The 22,534-nt window shown below is 39.0% G+C and overlaps 1 protein-coding gene across 2 annotated transcripts in view; it reads right to left on the bottom strand.

Annotated features, from left to right (window-relative positions):
* The window catches only part of ldlrad2 (low density lipoprotein receptor class A domain containing 2), a 51,813-nt gene extending 37,428 nt beyond the window's left edge, over positions 1-14,385 (bottom strand). For both annotated transcript variants that reach the window (XM_061875619.1, XM_061875618.1), the window contains exon 1: positions 14,136-14,385. In XM_061875619.1, coding sequence (XP_061731603.1) covers positions 14,136-14,283 — 148 coding nt within the window. In that variant the 5' untranslated portion in view covers positions 14,284-14,385. The remainder of the gene's footprint in view (positions 1-14,135) is intronic.
* Positions 14,386-22,534: the final 8,149 nt, after the last annotated feature.

Raw genomic sequence — 22,534 nt, 5'->3', positions numbered from 1 at the left:
TATATTTAAAAAAAAAAAGTCTTGCAATATGCATTTTCTTGCGGTTGGATCATACCAAACGCAAGAAGAGAGCACGGGGAGTGTGCTTAAAATAGCTTCTGTTGTATAGATTGCGATTCAATATTGAATTATTTTTTTTTAACGATTATATGTTGTGTTTGTTTATCAGTATTGCAAAACCCCGCACTTTAGAGAGCATGATACCATAAGGAAATTAGTGTCTCCATGCTGATTTAAATATTGCGTTCTGCAACACTTTTGCACTTGTTATAAATTGCACACATAGTCTTAGTAGCACACACACACACACTACTTTGCACACGCTGTTTAGCACTTGATATTATGATCTTATCAGGCCCTCAGTATCTTATTCACAGTTTAACATGTTCGAAAGGAAGTGCGGAAAAGAAAAGCTTATTATCTCCTACCCATTCTTCATCCTTGGATCCTTGAATATCACAACATTTAATACAATAGATTGTTTTACTTCCTGTGCTCAAAATGCACTACTCACAAAAAGGTTAGGTACATGAAACCTTCGACGAAAAACCACATTGAAGCCAAAATTCACTATGACCTCTGCAGGCAAGCCCAACGTGGTGCCCCCAAACCTCTGGCACACACGCTTAGCTGTCCAATGCGCCAGACAACCCTCACACACACACACACACACACACACACACACACACACACACACACACACACACACACACACACACACACACACACACACACACACACACACACACACGTAAAAGCTGGTAATAAATTAGACGGTTAACTTAGCCAACTGAGCAAGCGACGTTATTAGCAAGTCTGTTTAACTTAATGGCTCTATAAATCCGTGTTTATGCACCGCATTTTTCATCTTGCTGCTGCAGAGACTGAGGATCAAGTTGCTGGAGGACAGACTGAGGTCATATAGGTCAGATCAACTTTTTCTGCCGTGTTTTGGTAATAAAGAAAAATGTTAATATGTCAATACCTGAAGTTGTAGTGTTAGTAAGAGCGTGTTTGTTTATGAGTGTTGGATGAATTAAATTCAGGATAAGTTAGCAGTTAAGTAAGAGTCTCAGCATTCTTATTCTGTATGCCTTGTAAAAATCATATGTGTTAGCACTGAATTTAGTTAAACTGACTTAAATTAGCACATTGTTTGACTTCTTCAATCACTGCGTTACATATTTTATTTCACATATTGATATAATTCTTACGGCTTGTCACACCACGCCGTGCCTTATTTTGAGTTTGTTAGCATTTTTCTGTGCTTGATTAGTTATTTTGATTTTCTGTTTTTGTTTGTCCTTCTTGAAGTGACTTGACTCCTGCCTCAAAGCGCTATCAGAGCCACTTGAGTTTAGTGGTTTGGTTAATCACCAGCCTATTTAAGTCAGCGCTCGAGAATAGACTGCCGTGGCACGCTGTTCTTACTTTTTACGCCTCACCATATGTGTAGTCTGGTTTTAGGTTTTTCATATAGTCTTTTTCTGCACTCTTAACTGCACTAGTTTTCTGTTTTTTTTGTGCACACCCATGCATGAGTCTTTATGTCGAGTTTGACTGCCGGCAAGCTGTATTCATGCATTCCAGTTGTATCTCGAAATCATGTCAACATGCGGCCCCGCAAGCGTGACAAGAATAAAAGTATTGTGCGAGCATCTAATTATTTTGAAAGTTTTTTTTTTTTGCATCACGGTGGAACAGGGGTTATTGCATGTGCCTCACAATACGAAGGTCCTGAGTAGTCCTGAGTTCAATCCCAGGCTCGGGATCTTTCTCTGTGGAGTTTGCATGTTCTTCCCGTGACTGCGTGGGTTCTTTCTGGGTACTCCGGCTTCCTCCCACTTCCAAAGACATGCACCTGGAGATAGGTTGATTGGCAACACTAAATGGTCCCTAGTGTGTTAATGTTGTCTGTCTATCTGTTTTGGCTCTGTTATGAGATGGCGACTTGTCCAGAGTGTACACCGCCTTCCGCCCGAATGCAGCTGAGATAGGCTCCAGCACCCCCCGCAACCCCAAAAGGGACAAGCAGTAGGAAATGGATGGATGGTATACATATATATTTTTTTTATCAGGGATCATATTTATCATGTTTTTTTTAAATAATAATAATTAAAAAAAGGGTTTGTATATTCTCTATAACTGACATTGGGGCTCAGCTCGGGCTGTGAAATGATTAAAACATTTACCCACAATTTTGTCCGTAGTTAACTTGTAATTAATCACAAATAATCGCCAATAGATAAAAGCTTTTTATTTTTAATAAGTGTACCTTAGAGCAGTGGTTCTCAAATACCCCCTAATCAGAGCAAAGCATTTTTGGTTGAAAAACAGAGATAAAGAAGTAAAATACAGCACTATGTCATCAGTTTCTGATTTATTAAATTGTATAACAGGGAATAAGCGGTAGAAAATGGATGGATGGATAACAGTGCAAAACATTGCTCATTTGTTGTGGTCTTTCTTGAACTATTTGGAAAAAAGATATAAAAAAAGCTAAAAACTTGTTGAAAAATAAACAAGTGATTCAATTATAAATAAAGATTTCTACACATAGAAACAATCATCAACTTAAAGTGCCCTCTTTGGGGATTGTAATAGAGATCCATCTGGATTCATGAACTTAATTCTCAACATTTCTTCACAAAAAAAGAAATCTTTGACATCAATATTTATGGAACATGTCCTCAAAAAAATCTAGATGTCAACACTGAATATTGCATTGTTGTATTTTTTCACAGTTTATGAACTTATATTAATATTTTTTGAATTATTATTCAATAAATATATTTTTTAAGGATTTTTGAATTGTTGCTATTTTTACAATATCTTTTTTTTAATTTCACGTACCCCTTGGCATACCTTCAAGTACCCCCAGGGTTACGCATACCCCCATTTGAGAACCACTGCCTTAGAGAGACTATTATCAAGTTTTAATACTGTTAATTAGGGATGGGTACATCATTTAAATTTTTTATTAATACGGTACTAATTCCCAGTACCTGGGAATTAATATCAATACGGACCGGTATCAATTGTCTGTAATTGTGTGTTATTAAATATAAATTTTTTTAATAATAATACAAAAAATATATATTTAACAATTAACATTGAGACGATAATTATAAATGCGCTGTCCAGTTGATATTCCTTGTTTTTTTACACTTTTGAGTTTCATTTGCAAGTAAGTGCCAAGTGCTTGAGCCGAAAACCGGTCGTGACCTATATAATTGTTTTATATTCGTTTGTATTCACAAATGTCATGTTTTAAACTGCAATATGGTTCAATTAAAGAAACTCAAGCTATTGCGTGCTTTGCTATTGATAGCTGCTAGTAGCCTGCAGCCAATCATGGTTACGTTTTGCAAGTGACTTAACTAAAATATGTTTGTACAAGGAAAGACACAAGTAAACGCACTGCAGGACTGCTTAAATATGGAGATTGTAGATGCAAGTCGATAACATCCGATAGGTTTTTGATTGTTATTGGACCATTATCAGAAAAAAATTGCTGAAAAGGGTTAATTATATCTTCTTATTCATATATTATTTCAAATTGTCTTGTAATCAGAAAATATTTTGGTATATTTAGATGGAATATTTACCTGACATGTTTCGACTGTCATCTGCAGTCTTCTTCTGAAGGGTCATCTGAACATTGTGAGGTCAGTTAAAGATTCTATCTAAATATACCGAAAATATTGTCTGATTGCAAGACAATTTGAAAGAGTATCAGAAAGAAATATCGGCTCGGTACACCCCCAGTAAAGATACTAGTGAAATGTATAACATGTTGTGGTCTAATGCAGGTCACACATACGGCCCGCGGGCGAAAAGGTTTTATCCAAAATATGTCGAAATTTAGGAATGAAAGAAACTGCTGTTCTAAATGTGTCCACTGGATGTCCCAATAGCACTTCTTTGTATCTTTGTAGATGATGCTACATATGTAAAAAAATAATAAACCACATGTTAGTGCACCAGTCGAGGAAAATGAGCAAACTACATAAATAACATCCTGTAATTAGATTTTGATTTAATTTTTTTTTATCTTAATAGATTGAATAAGCCTTCCCGGTAAGATTTATTCAGGTGTACTGGAGAGGAGGCTACGCCGGATAGTCAAACCTCAGATTCAGGAGGAACAGTGTGGTTTTCGTCCTGGTCGTGGAACTGTGGACCAGCTCTATACTCTCAGCAGGGTTCTTGAGGGTGAACGGGAGTTTGCCCAACCAGTTTACATGTGCTTTGTGGACTTGGAGAAGGCATTCGACCCTGTCCCTCGGGAAGTCCTGTGGGGAGTGCTCAGAGAGTATGGGGTATCGGACTGTCTTATTGTGGCGGTCCACTCCCTGTATGATCAGTGCCAGAGCTTGGTCCACATTAAGTCGGACACTTTTCCAGTGAGGGTTGGACTCCGCCAAGGCTGTCCTTTGTCACCGATTCTGTTCATAACTTTTATGGACAGAATTTCCAGGCGCAGTCAAGGCGTTGAGGGGTTCCGGTTTGGTGACCGCAGGATTAGGTCTCTGCTTTTTGCAGACAATGTGGTCCTGATGGCTTCATCTGACCGGGATCTTCAGCTCTCACTGGATCGGTTCGCAGCCGAGTGTGAAGCGACCGGAATGAGAATCAGCACCTCCAAGTCCGAGTCCATGGTTCCCGCCCGGAAAAGGGTGGAATGCCATCTCCGGGTTGGGGAGGAGACCCTGCCCCAAGTGGAGGAGTTCAAGTACCTAGGAGTCTTGTTCACGAGTGAGGGAAGAGTGGATCGTGAAATCGACAGGCGGATCGGTGCGGCGTCTTCAGTAATGCGGACGTTGTACCGATCCGTTGTGGTAAAGAAGGAGCTGAGCCGGAAGGCAAAGCTCTCAATTTACTGGTCGATCTACGTTCCCATCATCACCTATGGTCATGAGCTTTGGGTCGTGACCGAAAGGATAAGATCACAGGTACAAGCGGCCGAAATGAGTTTCCTCCGCCGTGTGGCGGGGCTCTCCCTTAGAGATAGGGTGAGAAGCTCTGCCATCCGGGAAGAACTCAAAATAAAGCCGCTGCTCCTTCACATCGAGAGGAGCCAGATGAGGTGGTTCGGGCATCTGGTCAGGATGCCACCCGAACGCCTCCCTAGGGAGGTGGTTAGGGCACGTCCAACTGGTAGGAGGCCACGGGGAAGACCCAGGACACGTTGGGAAGACTATGTCTCCCGGCTGGCCTGGGAACGCCTCGGGATCCCCCGGGAAGAGCTAGACAAAGTGGCTGGGGAGAGGGAAGTCTGGGTTACCCTGCTTAGGCTGTTGCCCCCGCGACCCGACCTCGGATAAGCGGAAGAAGATGGATGGATGGATGGATGGATTTAAAATTAACACCAATGAGCTGAGGGATTAACACAATCACATATTTATTCAGAAAGTATGAATAACGACAAATAAAGATAGAATACTACAGTATTAACCGCAACATGTAAGTGTAAAAAAAAAAACAACAACATTATGATTTGGAAATTTTCAGAATGTGCTTGTTCTATTTTTAAACAAAGAAAACAATCTGAATTTGTTTTTGTTTTCAAGTTATCGTGCCGTGAATTTACCAGTCCGGGCTACTTGGCAGCAGATTTTTCTCTATGTGGCCCCCGATCTAAAATAAGTTTGACACACCCGCTCTAATGTGTCTCAAAATTATTCTAAATATTTATAAAGAGCAAAAAAATTACTTCTTTTGTGAATTGGACTTTATCTGATTAAAACCCAGGTGTAAATCTGTACAATGAATAACACATTAAAAATGTACCATGTTGTACATCCGTCCATTAAGAACTCAAAACTAAGCTTCAATGCTTGAATGAAGACTGGTAACGTGAAGTTTTGCTGCTATTCAATGTTTGCACTAGTTTCCAAACATCTGATGGAAGTCCCTCAAGTGTGTAAATCAGATCAGTGTTGTTATTCAGGGCAGCTTATTGCTCATCCGCAAGCAGAGCAGGATGGATGACGGCAAGATCTCAGTCGCCGTCACCCCCTGCCTCTGGGCTGCAGGCCAAATAATGAGGAGATTTACAATCTCCATGGAGTTTATTAGCTGTGTTTCCAAGGGAGACAAGTAGCTCATCCTGCTCTGACCTCCAGGAATGTCCCAAAGTGTTGGTGGGAAACACTTTCGCCTCAGAAAACTAACCTCTGTGCTAACAACATGACCTGAAAATTCATCACTTTCTACAACATTGTTGTTATGAACGTTAAAGTGAGCACGGCTTATTCTTTCACTTTCATACTCACAGGATTGTCAAGCCTGCTGATTAGAAATAAAATAGAAACAAACAGCGGCGCTCCACAAAAAACAAATACACATTAATATTATTACATACACCAGACCAGTGATTCTCAAACTGTAGTTCGTGTACCACGAGTAATTATATCTAATGGTACGTCTCGGGCTGTTGCTAGGAATTGTATTCCCCCTGAAAAAGTATCGTGTGGGCCCCTCAATCCTTTTCACGGCTACCTTCAATGTTCTTGTTCCTTAATGTTCTTGACGGTGTCTGGTGTAAAACACCCACCGTGTTTCCTTTTTTACAATCAACCACTTAACAAGTCAGAGTATTAGTATGTCAATTATGTATTATTAGTTGTCCATTAACTTTTTTGTATATAGGCTATTCAAATTTCCCACTACTAACACATTTTACAAGACCAACATAACTGACCTTTGTCTGATGCTTGTAATGAGAGATCATTATTCAGTTGCTCTGTAATTATTAATAATGTTTAATGATTAATCAGTAATTATTCATTACTGAGTACAACTTTATGCGTCGTAATACGGTTCAATGCAGCCTCCGATTGGTGCACACTGGAGCCTGGAGTCTGATTGTCGAGAATGTAGCGTTGTCCCGATACCCAATATTTTGATACCGGTATCAAAATATATTTTGATACTTTTCGGTACTTTTCGATACTTTTTTATAAAAAAAGGGGACCACAAAAAATTGCATTGTTGGCTTTATTTTAACAAAAAATCACAGCAATACAATAACAATGCAATCCAATTCCAAAACCAAACCTGACCCAGCAACACTCAGAACTGCAATAAACAGAGCAATTGAGGAGACACAAACACGACACAGAACAAACCATTTTTTGATTGATTGATTGAAACTTTTATTAGTAGATTGCACAGTTCAGTACATATTCCGTACAATTGACAACTAAATGGTAACACCCGAATAAGTTTTTCATCTTGTTTAAGTCGGGGTCCACGTTAATCAATTCATGGTACAAATATATAGTATCATCATAATACAGTCATCACACAAGTTGATCATCATAGTATATACATTGAATTATTTACATTATTTACAATCCGGAGGTGGAATGAGGAGCTTTGGTTGATATCAGTACTTCAGTCATCAACAATTGCATCAACAGAGAAATGTGGAAATTGAAACAGTGTAGGTCTTACTTAGTAGGATATGTACAGCCAGCAGAGAACATAGTGAGTTCAGATAGCATAAGAACAAGTCTATACATTAGAAATACATTTGATTATTTACATTAGGTTATTTACAATGCGTGGAGATGGGAAGGTAGTGATACCAAAAGTAGTGAAACAAAAATGAATATTATCAACAACAGTATCAATATTAGTTATAATGTCAGCATAGCAGTGATTAAAAATCCCTCATTGACATTATCGTTAGACATTTATAAAAAAAAAAGAACACTAGTGTCACAGTGGCTTGGACTTGCATCTCATCTCATAAGCTTGACAACACACTGTGTCCAATGTTTTCACAAAAATAAAATAAGTCATATTTTTGGTTCGTTTAACAGTTAAAACAAATTTACATTATTGCAATCAGTTGATAAAACATTGTCCTTTAGAATTATAAAAGCTTTTCAAAAGAAATCTACCACTCTGCTAGCATGTCAGCAGACTGGGGTAGATCCTGCTGAAATCCTATGTATTGAATGAATACGGAATCGTTTTGAATCAGAAAAATATCGTTTTTGTATTGAGAATCTTGTTGAATCGAAAAAATCGATTTATAATCGAATCGCAACCCCAAGAATCGATGTTGAATCGAACAAATCGTGGGACACCCAAAGATTCGCAGCCCTACAAGACAACTTGTCTTTTGTTAGTAAATAAACAAATTTATAGGCTCCTAATTTAGCTGCTGACATATGCAATAACATATTGTGTAATTTTCTATTATATTATTTCGTCAAAATTATTAATGCAAGTGTTAGAAAATGAATTATTAATCTACTTGTTTATTTACTGTTAATATCTGCTTACTTTCTCTTTTAACATGTTCTATCTACACTTCTGTTAAAATGTAATAATCACTTATTCTTCAGTTGTTTGGATACTTTACATTAGTTTTGGATGATACCACAAATTTGGGTATCAATCCGATGCTAAGTTGTTGCAGGATCATACATTGGTCATATTCAAAGTCCTCATGTGTCCAGGTACATATTTACTGAGTTTATAAACATAATATGAATTCAAAAAAAGGAAAGATGATGATAAAAAAATATTGATGTAATCATAGTAGTATCGACTAGATACGCTACTGTACTTGGTATCATTACAGCTGATGACAGGTGTAGATCCACCAACGGCGTTTGTTTACATTTTGACGCCGGTGAGCTACACTGTGTAGCTATTCTTGTCCTGCAAGGATGACACTTGTAAGAAACATACTTTATTTGTCGCCATGGAGGCGAGCATGAATTATTTAGAAGTAGCTAAAACACTGTGAACTGGGGATCGACTTTAGCCGCTAGCTAGCTAACCATGTCTTAAAGCACGTCTTCCAGTAGGCGTTTCAGTGTTATAACTTCACCTTTATTGTTAGTTTTTCAAGCCAAAACGCATCTGTTCTCCCTTTTCTGTCTACAAACTCTTTGTCTGCACGCCGTGATTGTGCGCTGCCGAACATGCTCGTCTGCTCGTAAACCAGCAATGACACGACGTTACGACATCTTTCCTTCATCTTACTTTCTTTTAAATAAGGCTTCTGAGCGAACCGAGGCACATCAATCAGACGGCGGTGTTGTGTCTTGCTGCGAGGGGGAGGAAGATGGAAAAGAAACATAGCAAAAGGCGCATGTTGGCTTGCGCTGGATCCTAACTTCTGACTAAATGATGACTTGGGGAAGTTGGTAGAGTGGCTGTGCCAGCAATCTGAGCGTTACTGGTTCAATCCCCACCTTCTACCATCCTAGTCACGTCCGTTGTGTCCTTGGGCAAGACACTTCACCCTTGCTCCTGTAAAGCGCTTTGGGCTCCTTAAAAAGGGGTAGAAAAGCGCTATACAAGTACAACCCATTTACCATTTGCCATTCACACTCACTATGATCATGACCATGTCCAAAGCACAATCATGAAGTATTAGCACAGTGACATGATGAAAGACACACTGGACCAAATAGAAATATGTGTATTCATGCACACTGCATATCTCGGTGTAAGAAGCAATTGCATCCATTGTCAAACGCGGAAGTGCAGCTTCAGGTGTTTGAGTGTTTAATTGTTTCAACACATCATGCAAACTCCCAAGTTTGGAGCTAACATTTTTAAAAATATGCAACTTTATTGGCATTATTTCTGTCATGTTTCCTTCTTCCGCAGTCATGCAGATGTAGGCGCGCCGTGCACTGATTGGTGAAATAGTGATATTCTATAAATATTCATCTTTACACTTGGCGAGATATTTATCTGTCACATTTGGGATTTACATTTAAGCTTTTGATTTAGATTTAGATTTAAAATTTAGGTTTAGATTTAAAATATGGTGCTCACATTTAGGTTCAGATTTAAAAATGAAGATTTAAATTTAACATTTAGGTTTAGATTCAACATTTAGATTTAGATTTTCATTTAAGATTTATATTCAACATTTAGGTTTAGATTTAACATTTAGGTTTAGTTTTGACATTCAGGTTTGAAATCAACATTTAGTTTTAGATTTAACATTTACATTTTGGCCAAAGCTTTAGATGTAGATTTAATATTTAGATTCAACATTTATGTTTAGATTTAATATTTACGTTTAGACCTTACATTTAGATTTAGGCTTTAGATTTAACATTTAGGTTTAGATTTAAAATATAGTGTTCACCTTTAGGTTCAGATTTTTAAAATTAAGATTTAGATTCAACATTTAGGTTTACATTTAGCATTTAGACTTAGATTGAACATTTAGATTTTCATTTTAGATTTACATTCAATATTTAGGTCTAGATTTAACATTTCAGTTTAGATTCAACATTCAGGTTCGAAATCAACATTTAGATTTATATTTAACATTTACATCCACACCTAAGATTTAAATTTAGATTTAATATTTTGATTTAACATTTATGTTTTGATTTAACATTCAGATGTAGATTTAACACTTAGATTTACATTTAAGATTTGGATTCAACATTTAGGTTTGGATTTAACATTCAGGTTTGAAATTAACATGTAGATTTAGATGTACAGTAACATTTACATTTAGACCTTAGATTTAGATTTATTATTTAGATTTAGATTTAATATTTAGGTTTAGATTTAACATTTACATTTAGATTCAACATACAGATTTATGTTTAAGATTTAGATTTAAATATAACATTAACATTATAAGTAAACATTGATTGATTGATTGATTTAAGATTTATATCTATCATTTAAATTTACATTTGGATATGATATGTAGAGTCACCCTTTAATTTAAACTTAAATGTGATGAACATAAGCAACATTTGGGAAAAGTGAGTTAAAGGCCTACTGAAATGTGATTTTGTTATTTAAACGGGGATAGCAGGTCCATTCTATGTGTCATACTTGATCATTTTGCGATATTGCCATATTTTTGCTGAAAGGATTGAGTTCGCAACTTTTGGTGCTGATAAAATAGCCTTGCCTGTACTGGAAGTAGCAGACGATATGCGCGTGACGTCATGGGTTGTGGAGCTCCTCACATCTGAACATTGTTTACAATCATGGCCACCAGCAGAGAGAGCGATTCGGACCGAGAGAGCGACGATTTCCCCATTAATTTGAGCGAGGATGAAAGATTTGTGGATGAGGAAAGTGAGAGTGAAGAAAAAGAAAAAACAAAAAAAGGACAAGAGGGCAGTGGGAGCGATTCAGATAGGGAAGAAGCTGTGAGAGGCGCTGTGGCAGCCGTGGGGGTGGCAGGACCACTCGGCCAGGCCCAACCGCAACAAGGGATAGAGCCATACCGCTTTGAACACGACGCTGACGCTGACGGTCAGGAGGACGCTGCGGATATTGATGCTGGAGTCGCACACGACATAGATCGCCTTCAGAATACAGGATGGTAAAATGTTTTTTATTAATAAACATAATACACTGTACTTTGTGTGTTTGGTCCAATCCAACCGTGTTCGCTTGACATCTTTGTTCCATAGTAAAGCTTGACTGTCATCTTTCGGTATGGTAAACAATGAAACACAGGCCGTGTTTGTGTTGCTAAAGCCGGGCGCAATACACCGCTTCCCACCTACAGCTTTCTTCTTTGATGTCTCCATTGTTCATAGAACAAATTGCAAAAGATTCAGCAACACAGATGTCCAGAATACTGTGGAATTTTGCGATGAAAACAGACGACTTAATAGCTGGGAACGATGCTGCAACAAAATGTCCTCTACAACCCGTGACGTCACGCGCACGCGTCATCATACCGAGACGTTTCAGCAGGATATTTCGGCGTGAAATTTAAAATTGCAATTTAGTAAACTAACCCGGCTGTATTGGCATGTGTTGCAATGTTAAGATTTCCTCATTGATATATAAACTATCGGTAGTAGTGGGTTTCAGTAGGCCTTTAAGTCTCAGAAAACTGAGTTAAATCTGAGAAATGTATGTGCTACAAAATTGTGACTGAACTTTTACATTCGGCACCCTGTAGTGAACCATATCACAGTGTAACAAGTTAACGGAGTTTATGTGTGGTGATGGAGTTGTCCGATTGCTTTTGTGGCCATGAACGCATCACTGACCGAGCCGAGTGTGTGCGTCTTCAAGTGCAAATGAAAGTGAGAGTTTGCTGTCAATACGACGTAAAGTTTGTTTGTTTCTGTGTGATTAGAACAGAAAGAGACCACTTTTGTTAGATAGTAGTTTTGTGCTGACGTTTTGTTGTGGTTATAGCCAACATTAATGCTGGATAGAACTGTTGTTGATGCAGCCCACCTCCTTGCCCTCCTTAAAACGTCTTCATTGTTTCACCCTTTGTAACCACTTGTTGAAAATGGCACAGAATAAATAGTTATGTCTTTATTTTGTTTAGAGTTTAAATGTTGGATTTTGGATTTGGAATTTGTGCGCTGCATAGATTTCCAACGTGTACAAGACACGGGAGCAGTGCGCGATTGTGCAGGCGCGTACCTAAGTGGACATTGGTGTGGTCCTAACCATTTTTTCAGAAGGGGCCAAGGGGGTTACTGAAACTATTATAATTATTATATTGTATGACTTGTGGCTCTGTTTTAATTTGTATGAATATAGTTTAGTTCATATAATTTTGTCATATGGGATTGTGGGGCATGCATGTGCGCCCGAGCGCAGTGTTATTTAACCTTTTCTGAGCCGAGGCACATTTTTTTCATTGAAAAAATCCCGAGGTACACCACCAGCAGAAAACATAAAAAAATTACACTCAGCAGCCGATATTGACAGTAAAAAGTTGTTCTCCCAATTGTTGAATATTAACTAAAACCATAACCAACCATGCATCACTGTAGCTCTTGTCTCAAAGTAGGTGTACTGTCACAACCTTTCACATCACAGCGTGAGTTATTTTGAGTTTTTTGGTGTTTTCCTGTGTAGTGTTTTAGTTCTTGTCTTGTGCTCTTATTTTGTTGCTGATCGTCATGTCTTGTACGGATGTACTTTGTGGACGCCGTCTGCTTGACCCACTGTAAGTTTTTGCTGTCGTCCAGCATTCTGTTTTTGTTTACTTTGCAGCCAGTTCGGTTTTAGTTTCGTTTTGCATAGCCATCCCTGAGCTTTAATGCCTTTTGTTTATTTTTGGTTTAAGCAATAGATACCTTTTTACCTGTACGCTGCCTCCCGCTGTTGTCTGCATATTGTGATCATGACAAATCATGTTCCTAACGTCTACAAAGCAATTAGCTACCTGATGCCACCTACTGATATGGAAGAGTATTACACAGTTACTTTGCCGAGCTCTTGGCAGCACAGACAATAATTAATGAAAATATTTTTAACCCGATTAGGTCAAATTACATAATCTCCCACGGCACACCAGACAATATCTCACGGTACACTGGTGTGCCGTGGCACAGTGGTTGAAAAACACTGCCCTAGCGGACTGTATATTCAAACACAGTGTTACTGTTCAAAATGTGTGTAATGTGACTGTGGCCAAAAATATTAAATATTTTTTAAATAAAACCTCTGCCTTGTTTTTAATGAATATTTAGGCCTATTATGCTACTGTATTTTATTGTTAGTCATTATGGTGGTACTTGGAGAGCCAAGTGTTTTCTAAGGTGGTTTTGGTTGGGAAAAATTTGAGAACCACTGCACTAGACAATACAGTGATTGGATACTCAATTCATTTAAAACAATAAAATAGTGATTCGATTAATATCATGATAAAAATAATGTAATTGATGATATTTATATAGTGCCTTTTTCAGAGGCTAAAGTGCTTCACAGTGTGAAGTAATTATTCATTCAGTCCACATTCACATATTGATGTGTAGCCACAGCTGCCCTCGGGTGGACGAATGGAAACATGGCTGCCAAATCGCGCCTAAATAGCTTCTCAAACATTCATTCACATTTTAAACATTAATTATTTTTTTATATTATATGATTTTCAACCACACAGAAAATATTTTCACTAAACATTAATTTAATTTTTAAAACCAAACATTTTTTATACCTAACTTTTATTTTTTTACATCAAAAATGATTTTCCTTTTACACATTACATGAGAGCTGCAATGGAGGCTATGCAGGGTGACTAAAGTATTTTTGCCCAAAGAAATCATAATATACACTTATTTCCACCATTATTATGAGAAAGGCCATCAAAAACAAATACAATTGTTTTTGCAAGACAAACAACTGTCTGGTCTTACCTGTGTCGATAGCTGAGCTGCGGAGAATGAAGAAGCAGAGGGGAAGTAACAGTTTGAGCACGCCAAGTTTTATCATCCTGGATGGACGCGCGAAAGAAGACAAAGTCAGAGAAGAAAAAGAAAACATGTCCGCCACATTCTTCTCCATTTAACTCAGTTCTTCTGCAGGATAAATGTATCCAATATGTTGGGGACGGAGCTTCTCCTTCAACATCCTCAAAACTTCAAGCCTTTTAACAAACACACACGCACAGACACCCGCCCGCTCACACACACACACACACACACACACACACACACACACACACACACACACACACACACACGCACGCACACATTCTTGTATTTGTTACCTTCTCGGGACCTGAAAAAAAATGGCTACCTCTTTAGGACCTCACTTTCTAGAAATATAAAGAGTTGTATTTACAACATTAATAATATATACATACTATGCAAATATAAAAAATGTTGTTGGGAAAAACGGGTTGGAATTTCACAAGAAAAAGGTTACAATTTTATAAGAAAAATGTAGAATTTTGGCAGTATTATAAAAAAAAGTCATAATTTTACTCAACCCCAGGCAAAAGTTTACAAGAAAAACTGAAAATGTGTGCGCTATTATGAAATAGTTGGAATTTTACTCAACAGTCGCGTTTTTACAAGAAAAGCTTAACATTTTGGAAATTTTATGAAAAGTCGTAATTTTACTCGATAAAAGTCACAATTTTATGAGAAAACTTTAAAATGTTTGCAATATCATAATAAAAATCGAAATTTTACTTGGCAAAATTATGACAAAAGTCAAGGACTGGACTGTCTTCCACTCTGGCGTTGCACGCAGTGAGAGGCGACGAGCTGGGGTAGCAATTCTTGTTGCCCCCCGGCTCAAAGCCTGTACGTTGGAGTTCAACCCAGTGGACGAGAGGGTAGCCTCCCTTCGCCTTCGGGTGGGGGGACGGGTCCTGACTGTTGTTTGTGCTTACGCACCAAACAGCAGTTCAGAGTACCCACCCTTTTTGGGTACACTCGAGGGAGTACTGGAAAGTGCTCCCCCGGGTAATTCCCTCGTTCTACCGGGGAACTTCAACGCCCATGTTGGCAGCGACAGTGAAACCTGGAGAGGCGTGATTGGAAAGAATGGCCGCCCGGATCCGAACTCAAGTGATGTTTTGTAATTGGACTTTTGTGCTCGTCACAGATTGTCTATAACAAACACCATGTTCAAACATAAGGGTGTCCATATGTGCACTTGGCACCAGGACACCTTAGGCCGCAGTTCCATGATCGACTTTGTAGTTGTATCATCAGATTTGCAGCCTCATGTTTTGGACACTCGGGTGAAGAGAGGGTCGGAGCTTTCTACCGATCACCACCTGGTGGTGAGTTGGCTGTGATGGTGGGGGAGGATGGCGGACGGACCTGGCAGGCTCAAATGCATTGTGAGGGTTTGCTGGGAACGACTGGCAGAGTCTCCTGTCAGAGAGAGTTTCAATTCCCACCTCCGGAAGAACTTTGAACATGTCACGAGGGAGGTGCTGGACATTGAGTCCGAGTGGACCATGTTCCGAACCTCTATTGTCGAGGCGGCTGATTGGAGCTGTGGCCGCAAGGTGGTTGGTGCTTGTCGTGGCTGTAATCCTAGAACTCGTTGGTGGACACCAGCGGTTAGGGATGCCGTCAGGCTGAAGAAGGAGTCCTATCGGGTTCTTTTGGCTCATAGGATTCCGGAGGCAGTGGAAAGGTACCGACAAGCCAGGCGGTGTGCAGCTTTAGCGGTCGCGGAGGCAAAATTTCGGACATGGGAGGAGTTCGGCGAAGCCATGGAAAATGATTTCTGGATGGCTTCGAAGCGATTCTGGACCACCATCCGCCGCCTCAGGAAGGGGAAGCAGTGTACTGTCAACACCGTGTATGGTGCGGATGGTGTTCTGCTGACCTCGACTGCGGATGTTGTGGATCGGTGGAGGGAATACTTTGAAGACCTCCTCAATCCCATCAACAAGTCTTCCTAAGAGGAAGCAGAACCTGGGGAATCTGTGGTGGGCTCTTTTATTTCTGGGGCTGAGGTTGCCGAGGTAGTTAAAAAGCTCCTCCGTGGCAAGGCTCTGGGTATGGATGAGACCCGCCCGGAGTTCCTTAAGGCTCTGGATGCTGTGGGGTTGTCTTGTTTTACAAGACTCTGCAGCATCGCGTGGACATCGGGGGCGGTACCTCTGGATTGACAGACCGGGGTGGTGGTCCCTCTATTTAAGAAGGGGGACCGGAGGGTGTGTTCCAACTATCGTGGGATTACACTCCTCAGCCTTCCCCGTAAGGTTTATTCAGGTGTACTGGAGAGGAGGAACAGTGTGGTTTTCGTCCTGGTCGTGGAACTGTGGACCAGCTCTATACTCTCTGCTGGGTCCTTAAGGGTGCATGGGAGTTTGCCCAACCAGTCTACATGTGCTTTGTGGACTTGGAGAAGGCATTCGACCGTGTCCCTCGGGAAGTCCTGTGGGGAGTGCTCAGAGAGTATGGGGTACTGGACTGTCTGATTGTGGCGGTCCGCTCCCTGTACGATCAGTGTCAGAGCTTGGTCCGCATTGCTGGCAGTAAGTCGGACACATTTCCAGTGAGGGTTGGACTCCGCCAATGCTGTCCGTTGTCACCGATTCTGTTCATAACTTTTATGGAAATAATTTCTAGGCGCAGTCAAGGCATTGAGGGGTTCCGGTTTGGTGGCCGCGGGATTAGGTTTCTGCTTTTCGCAGATGATGTGGTCCTGATGGCTTCATCTGGCCGGATCTTCAGCTCTCACTGGATTGGTTCACAGCAGAGGGTGAAGCGACCGGAATGAGAATCAGCACCTCCAAGACCGAGTCCATGGTTTTTGCCCGGAAAAGGGTGGAATGCCATCTCCGGGTTGGGGAGGAGACCCTGCCCCAAGTGAAGGAGTTCAAGTACCTAGGAGTCTTGTTCACGAGTGAGAGAAGAGTGGATCATGAGATCGACAGGCGGCTCGGTGCGCCGTCTTCAGTAATGCGGACGCTGTATCGATCCGTTGTGGTGAAGAAGGAGCTGAGCCGGAAGGCAAAGCTGTCAATTTACCGGTCGATCTATGTTCCCATCCTCACCTATGGTCATGAGCTTTGGGTCATGACCGAAAAGACGAGATCACGGATACAAGCGGCCGAAATGAGTATCCTCCGCCGGGTGGTGGGGCTCCTCCTTAGAGCTGCTCCTCCACATCGAGAGGAGCCAGATGAGGTGGTTCGGGCATCTGGTCAGGATGCCACCCAAACGCCTCGCTAGGAAGGGGTTTAGGGCACGTCCAACTGGTAGGAGGCCACGGGGAAGACCCAGGACACGTTGGGAAGACTATGTCTCCCGGCTGGCCTAGGAACGCCTTGGGATCCCCCGGGAAGAGCTGGACAAAGTGGCTGGGGAGAGGAAAGTCTGGGCTTCCCTGCTTAGGCTGCCGCCCCCGCCACCCGACCTCGGATAAACGGAAGAAGATGGATGGATGGATGGGTGGGTCATAGTTTTACTAGTTTTAATCTGTTACAAGAACAACACAAAACTTGGCAATATTGTGATAAAAGTCAGAATTTTATCTGAAAAATATCATCATTTTGCATTAAAAAGTAATAATTTTGCATAAAAAAGTAATAATTTTACGAGAAAATATTGCAATATTACAGAAACAGAAATAGTATGACCAATTTGTATATATATATGTATATATATATATATATATATATATATATATATATATATACATATATATATATATATATATATATATATATATATATATATATATATATATACATAAACAAAGTGCAAAGCCATAGGCTCACTCAATTTCAGTAAATAACTTCAATTTGGTGGTCCTCTTCTAGGTTTGTTTACCTGCCAATTCAAATCCATGTCACTCTACTCCCAGTTTGTATTTTTTCAAAATATGATTTAATTAATATTTGTAAATTAAGAACAACTAAACATTATTAATGTTTTTGTTTTCCTTTAAAAAACTAGTTTGGAAAAAAAAAAAACATTTTTAGTGGCGCATGTCTACATTTTTAAAGAAATGTGCAGTGCTGCATGAACACCACTAGAGGGGGGAAGCAACTAAAAAATTATGTTAAAAAAACATTTTTTAAATTCTATTTATTTTTTGAACGAACAAAAATGTAAACAATATACAACATTAGGCACTTTAAATGCAAATAAACGATTGACATCAGGCTGAACAACTCACTTTAATACAAAACAAAACAACCTTAACACAATCCACATATCAACAAAAACTGTTGATGAAAATCAGAGTAAAAACCACAGAGACAACATAACATATTGGGCTTATATAAAATAAATTACATTTATCTAACAAAGACAATAACTTTAAGGATTTTCAACCATTTGCAATTTTCAAAGTTTTACCTAACATATTTAAATAATTAATTTGATAAGAAAATGTGGGTTCTACTTTTTTAACAAATCTACTAGTGCGTATGAACATTTTTTCTAACCACCGAATATTATAAAATCTACAACTATAAATGGGGACATATCTATTGTACCTTTGGCTAAATAAAAACTGATTTCCAAACACCGAAAGTGTAGGAATTTACGAGGTAAATGCAGTGTATTCATCTGAGATTATTAAAGTTAAAGTTAAAGCACCAATGATTGTCACACACACACTAGATGTGGCGAAATTATTCTCTGCATTTGACCCATCACCTTTGATCACCCCCTGGGAGGTGAGGAGAGCAGTGGGGAGCAGTGGGCAGCAGCGGTGCCGCACCCGGGAATCATTTTATGGTGATTTAACCCCCAATTCCAACCCTTAATGCTGAGTGCCAAGCAGGGAGATAACGGATCCCATTTTTATAGTCTTTGGTATGACTCGACCGGGATTTGAACTCACGACCTACCCATCTCAGGGCGGACACTCTAATCACTAGGCCACTGAGTAGATCACTGATACGTAAAATGGTTACATTAACAAGCATTGCTTAGCAACTACAAATAATGTATATATATTTCATATCACCTTTAAACACAATCATCTAAACAATACTCTTTTTACATGTTTTGCTTTGCTAATATTTATACGTTTCTATAACTTCAATGTATGCAATGTTTATTCTGTCTTTACCAGCGCTAGTACACTACTTTTTTCTTTATTTGAAATTACAATGCTTGACTATATAAACATTTAGCAGCACCCTATTGTCATCAATTCCTAGTTTACATGTATTTATACAAGCTTTGATGATCCAAGGTAAGACAATTAAGGACACAATTTCATTTGCAATGCTGACTTTTGTTTTTTTGCACACACTAATTAACATGTGGAATTTGGATTTTAGTGAATCAGGCCCCATGTGTGCACGTGGCCCCTCTGCTTGCGCAAACTCATTTTGTGTTGCACTGGTGCATTCGTGCATACTCTGCTTGGCCTCTCTGTGCACCCTCGCAGTCATCTTGCGCTATGTTCCTCCTTCTGGCATTATAAGGACAGGCATTGAATACACAACACAGCAAGTCCCCTCCTTTCTGATTGGTCACTTTAAACACCTGCTGTCTCCTGGTCAGACAAAATAAGCCATTATTATTGTGTTTTGTCGTGTGATATACATATTTTACACTAGAATCTTTTAAGTGATGACATTACCATTTATTGTAATGTCAAGGGAAATGGCATTAATGAACAAAGTATTTCAACTGACTACATGTTTTTCTGGATAAGTGCTCCCCAGATAAATGTATGATGTTACATCATCTAGACATACTGTATAGGACAAAAGGTAAATAGGTTCTCTCCGGATACTCCGTTTTCCTCCTATCTCACATTTCCACATTTTTGTTTTATTGTTTATATCTCAATCACTTTACTTTATTTGTTTAAACCAGTGGTTCTCAAACTTTTTTCAGTGATGTACTCCCTGTGAACATTTTTTAAATTCAAGTACCCCATAATCAGAGCAAAACATTTTTGATTGAAAAAAGGAGATAAAGAAGTAAAATACAGCACTATGTCATCAGTTTCTGATTTATTAAATTGTATAACAGTGCAAAATATTTCTCATTTGTAGTGGTTTCTCTTAAAGTATTTGGAAAGAAAGATATAAAAATAAGTAAAATCTTGTTGAAAAATAAAGAAGTGATTCGATTATAAATAAAGATTTCTACACATAGAAGTAATCATCGACTTAAAGTGCCCTCTTTGGGGATTGTAATAGAGATACATCTGGATTCATAAACTTAATTCTAAACATTTCTGTCAACACTGACTATTGTATTGTTGTATTTCTTTTCAGAGTTTATGAACTTACATTCATATTTTGTTGAAGTATTATTCAATTAATATATTTATAAAGGGTTTTTTAATTGTTGTTATTTTTAAAATATTTTTTAAAAATCTCACGTACCCCTTGGCATACCTTCAAGTACCCCCAGGGGTACGCGTACCCCCATTTGAGAACCACTGGTTTAAACCAGTAATTCTCAAACTTTTTTTTTTTTTTTACCAAGTACCACCATAATGACCAACATTAGAATGCAGTAGCGTAGCATGCCTAAATATTCATTAATAACAAGGCAGAGGTTTTATACAATTTATTATTTTTGGCCACTGTAACATTATACACAGTTTAAACCAGGAGTGTCAAACGTACAGTCCGAGATCAGGCCCCCGAACAGGTTTTTTTCCGGCCCGCAGGATGAGTTTGCGAAGCATAAAAATTAACCTGACATTTTTTAATGAAAGAAACAGCTGTTCAAAATGTGTCCACTAGATGTCGCAATATCAATTCTTTGTATCCTTGTAGATGATGCTATATATCTACAAAAAAAACACATGATGTTTTGTACATCACTCGAGCAAAATGATCAAACTACATAAATAACAGCCTGTAAATTGATTTTGATATTACTTTTCTATCTTGATAGATTGAAAATTAACACCAATGAGTTGACTGATGAACATCATCACATTATTTTTTCCGAAAATATGAAAAACGACAAATAACTACTACAAGCACCTACTCAGTGGTTAGAGTGCCCTCCCTGAGATCGGTAGGTTGTAAGTTCAAACCCCGGCCAAGTCATACCAAAGACTATAAAAATGGGACCCATTACCTTCCTGCTTAGCACTCAGCATCAAGGGTTGGAATTCGGGGTTAAAGCACCAAAAATGATTCCTGGGCGCGGCCACCTCTGCTGCCCACTGCTCCCCTCACCTCCCAGGGGATGAACAATGGGGATTGGTCAAATGCAGAGGAAATATGTCACCACACCTAGGGTGTGTGTGACTATCATTGGTACTTTAACTTTAACTTAATAAAGATAGAATACTATTAACCGCAAAATGTAAGTATGAAAAAAAAAAAACAACAACATTATGATTTGTACAATTTTAGAATGTGGTTGTTCTATTTTTAAACAAAGAAAACAATCTGAAGTTGTCTTTATTTTTAAGTCATCATGCCGTGATTTACCAGTCCGGCCCACTTAGCGATATGGCCTTTTATTAACATCTCGATATTTTTAGGCCATATCCCGATACACGTTATGTATATCGATATTTTTTCCTTGGACTTGAATGAACACTTGATGCATATAATCACAGCAGTATGATGATTCTATGTGTCTACATTAAAACATTCTTCTTCATACTGCATTATTATATGCATATTTTAAACTTTCATGCAGAGAAGGAAATCACAACTAAGTCAATTGACCAAAACTGTATTTATTAAAGTTATTAAGCAGTGGCACAAACGTTCATGTCATTTCCAAAACAGAAAGTGCAAGATTGTCAAAGACATTTTAAGTGTCAAATAAAAATGAGCTGCATAATAGGAAATCAAGTAGTATTCGTCCTTCGCAATATGGTAGGTTACTACGGACGTTTTTAAATTCAATTTTTTTCATATGATGTTGATGTGGAAATGTTTGCCTCTGCATTTTGATGGTGTGGCACGGAGCGGAGATGTTGACATGCAGTTTGAAGCACTCTTCATCCTCTAGCGGGTGACTTTTTAAAATATGCTACATAAAAGCAGTAATGTTACTTTTTATAGAAATGCTTTTGCCGCATGCTTGACTTATTACGGTTGTCTGTTCGACATATTCCCACATGAAGCCAAACCACGGCCAGACGTTGGACCCCCTGCTGTTTTTCTTGGGAATTACTTCTTCCTTCATTCGCACCTTCTTTCTATCGTATTGCCACTCGCACGGCTCCGCTAGCATCACAGCTAGCGTCACCCATGCTGCTACCTCTCTGCTCCGCAAGGGTGTATACGTATATGACGTATAACGTGAGAGTATGTGACGTGTGTAAGAAGGTGCGCATGCTGTCTGTGAGAAGGAGAGACAGGAAGGAGCGAGGAGAGCCTGTAATGTAA

The sequence above is a fragment of the Nerophis ophidion genome, linkage group LG16, assembly GCF_033978795.1.
Source record: "Nerophis ophidion isolate RoL-2023_Sa linkage group LG16, RoL_Noph_v1.0, whole genome shotgun sequence".
Lineage (NCBI taxonomy): Eukaryota > Metazoa > Chordata > Actinopteri > Syngnathiformes > Syngnathidae > Nerophis > Nerophis ophidion.
The sequence above is the reverse complement of the archived record's forward strand: the minus strand, read 5'-3'. Positions and strand labels throughout refer to the sequence as shown.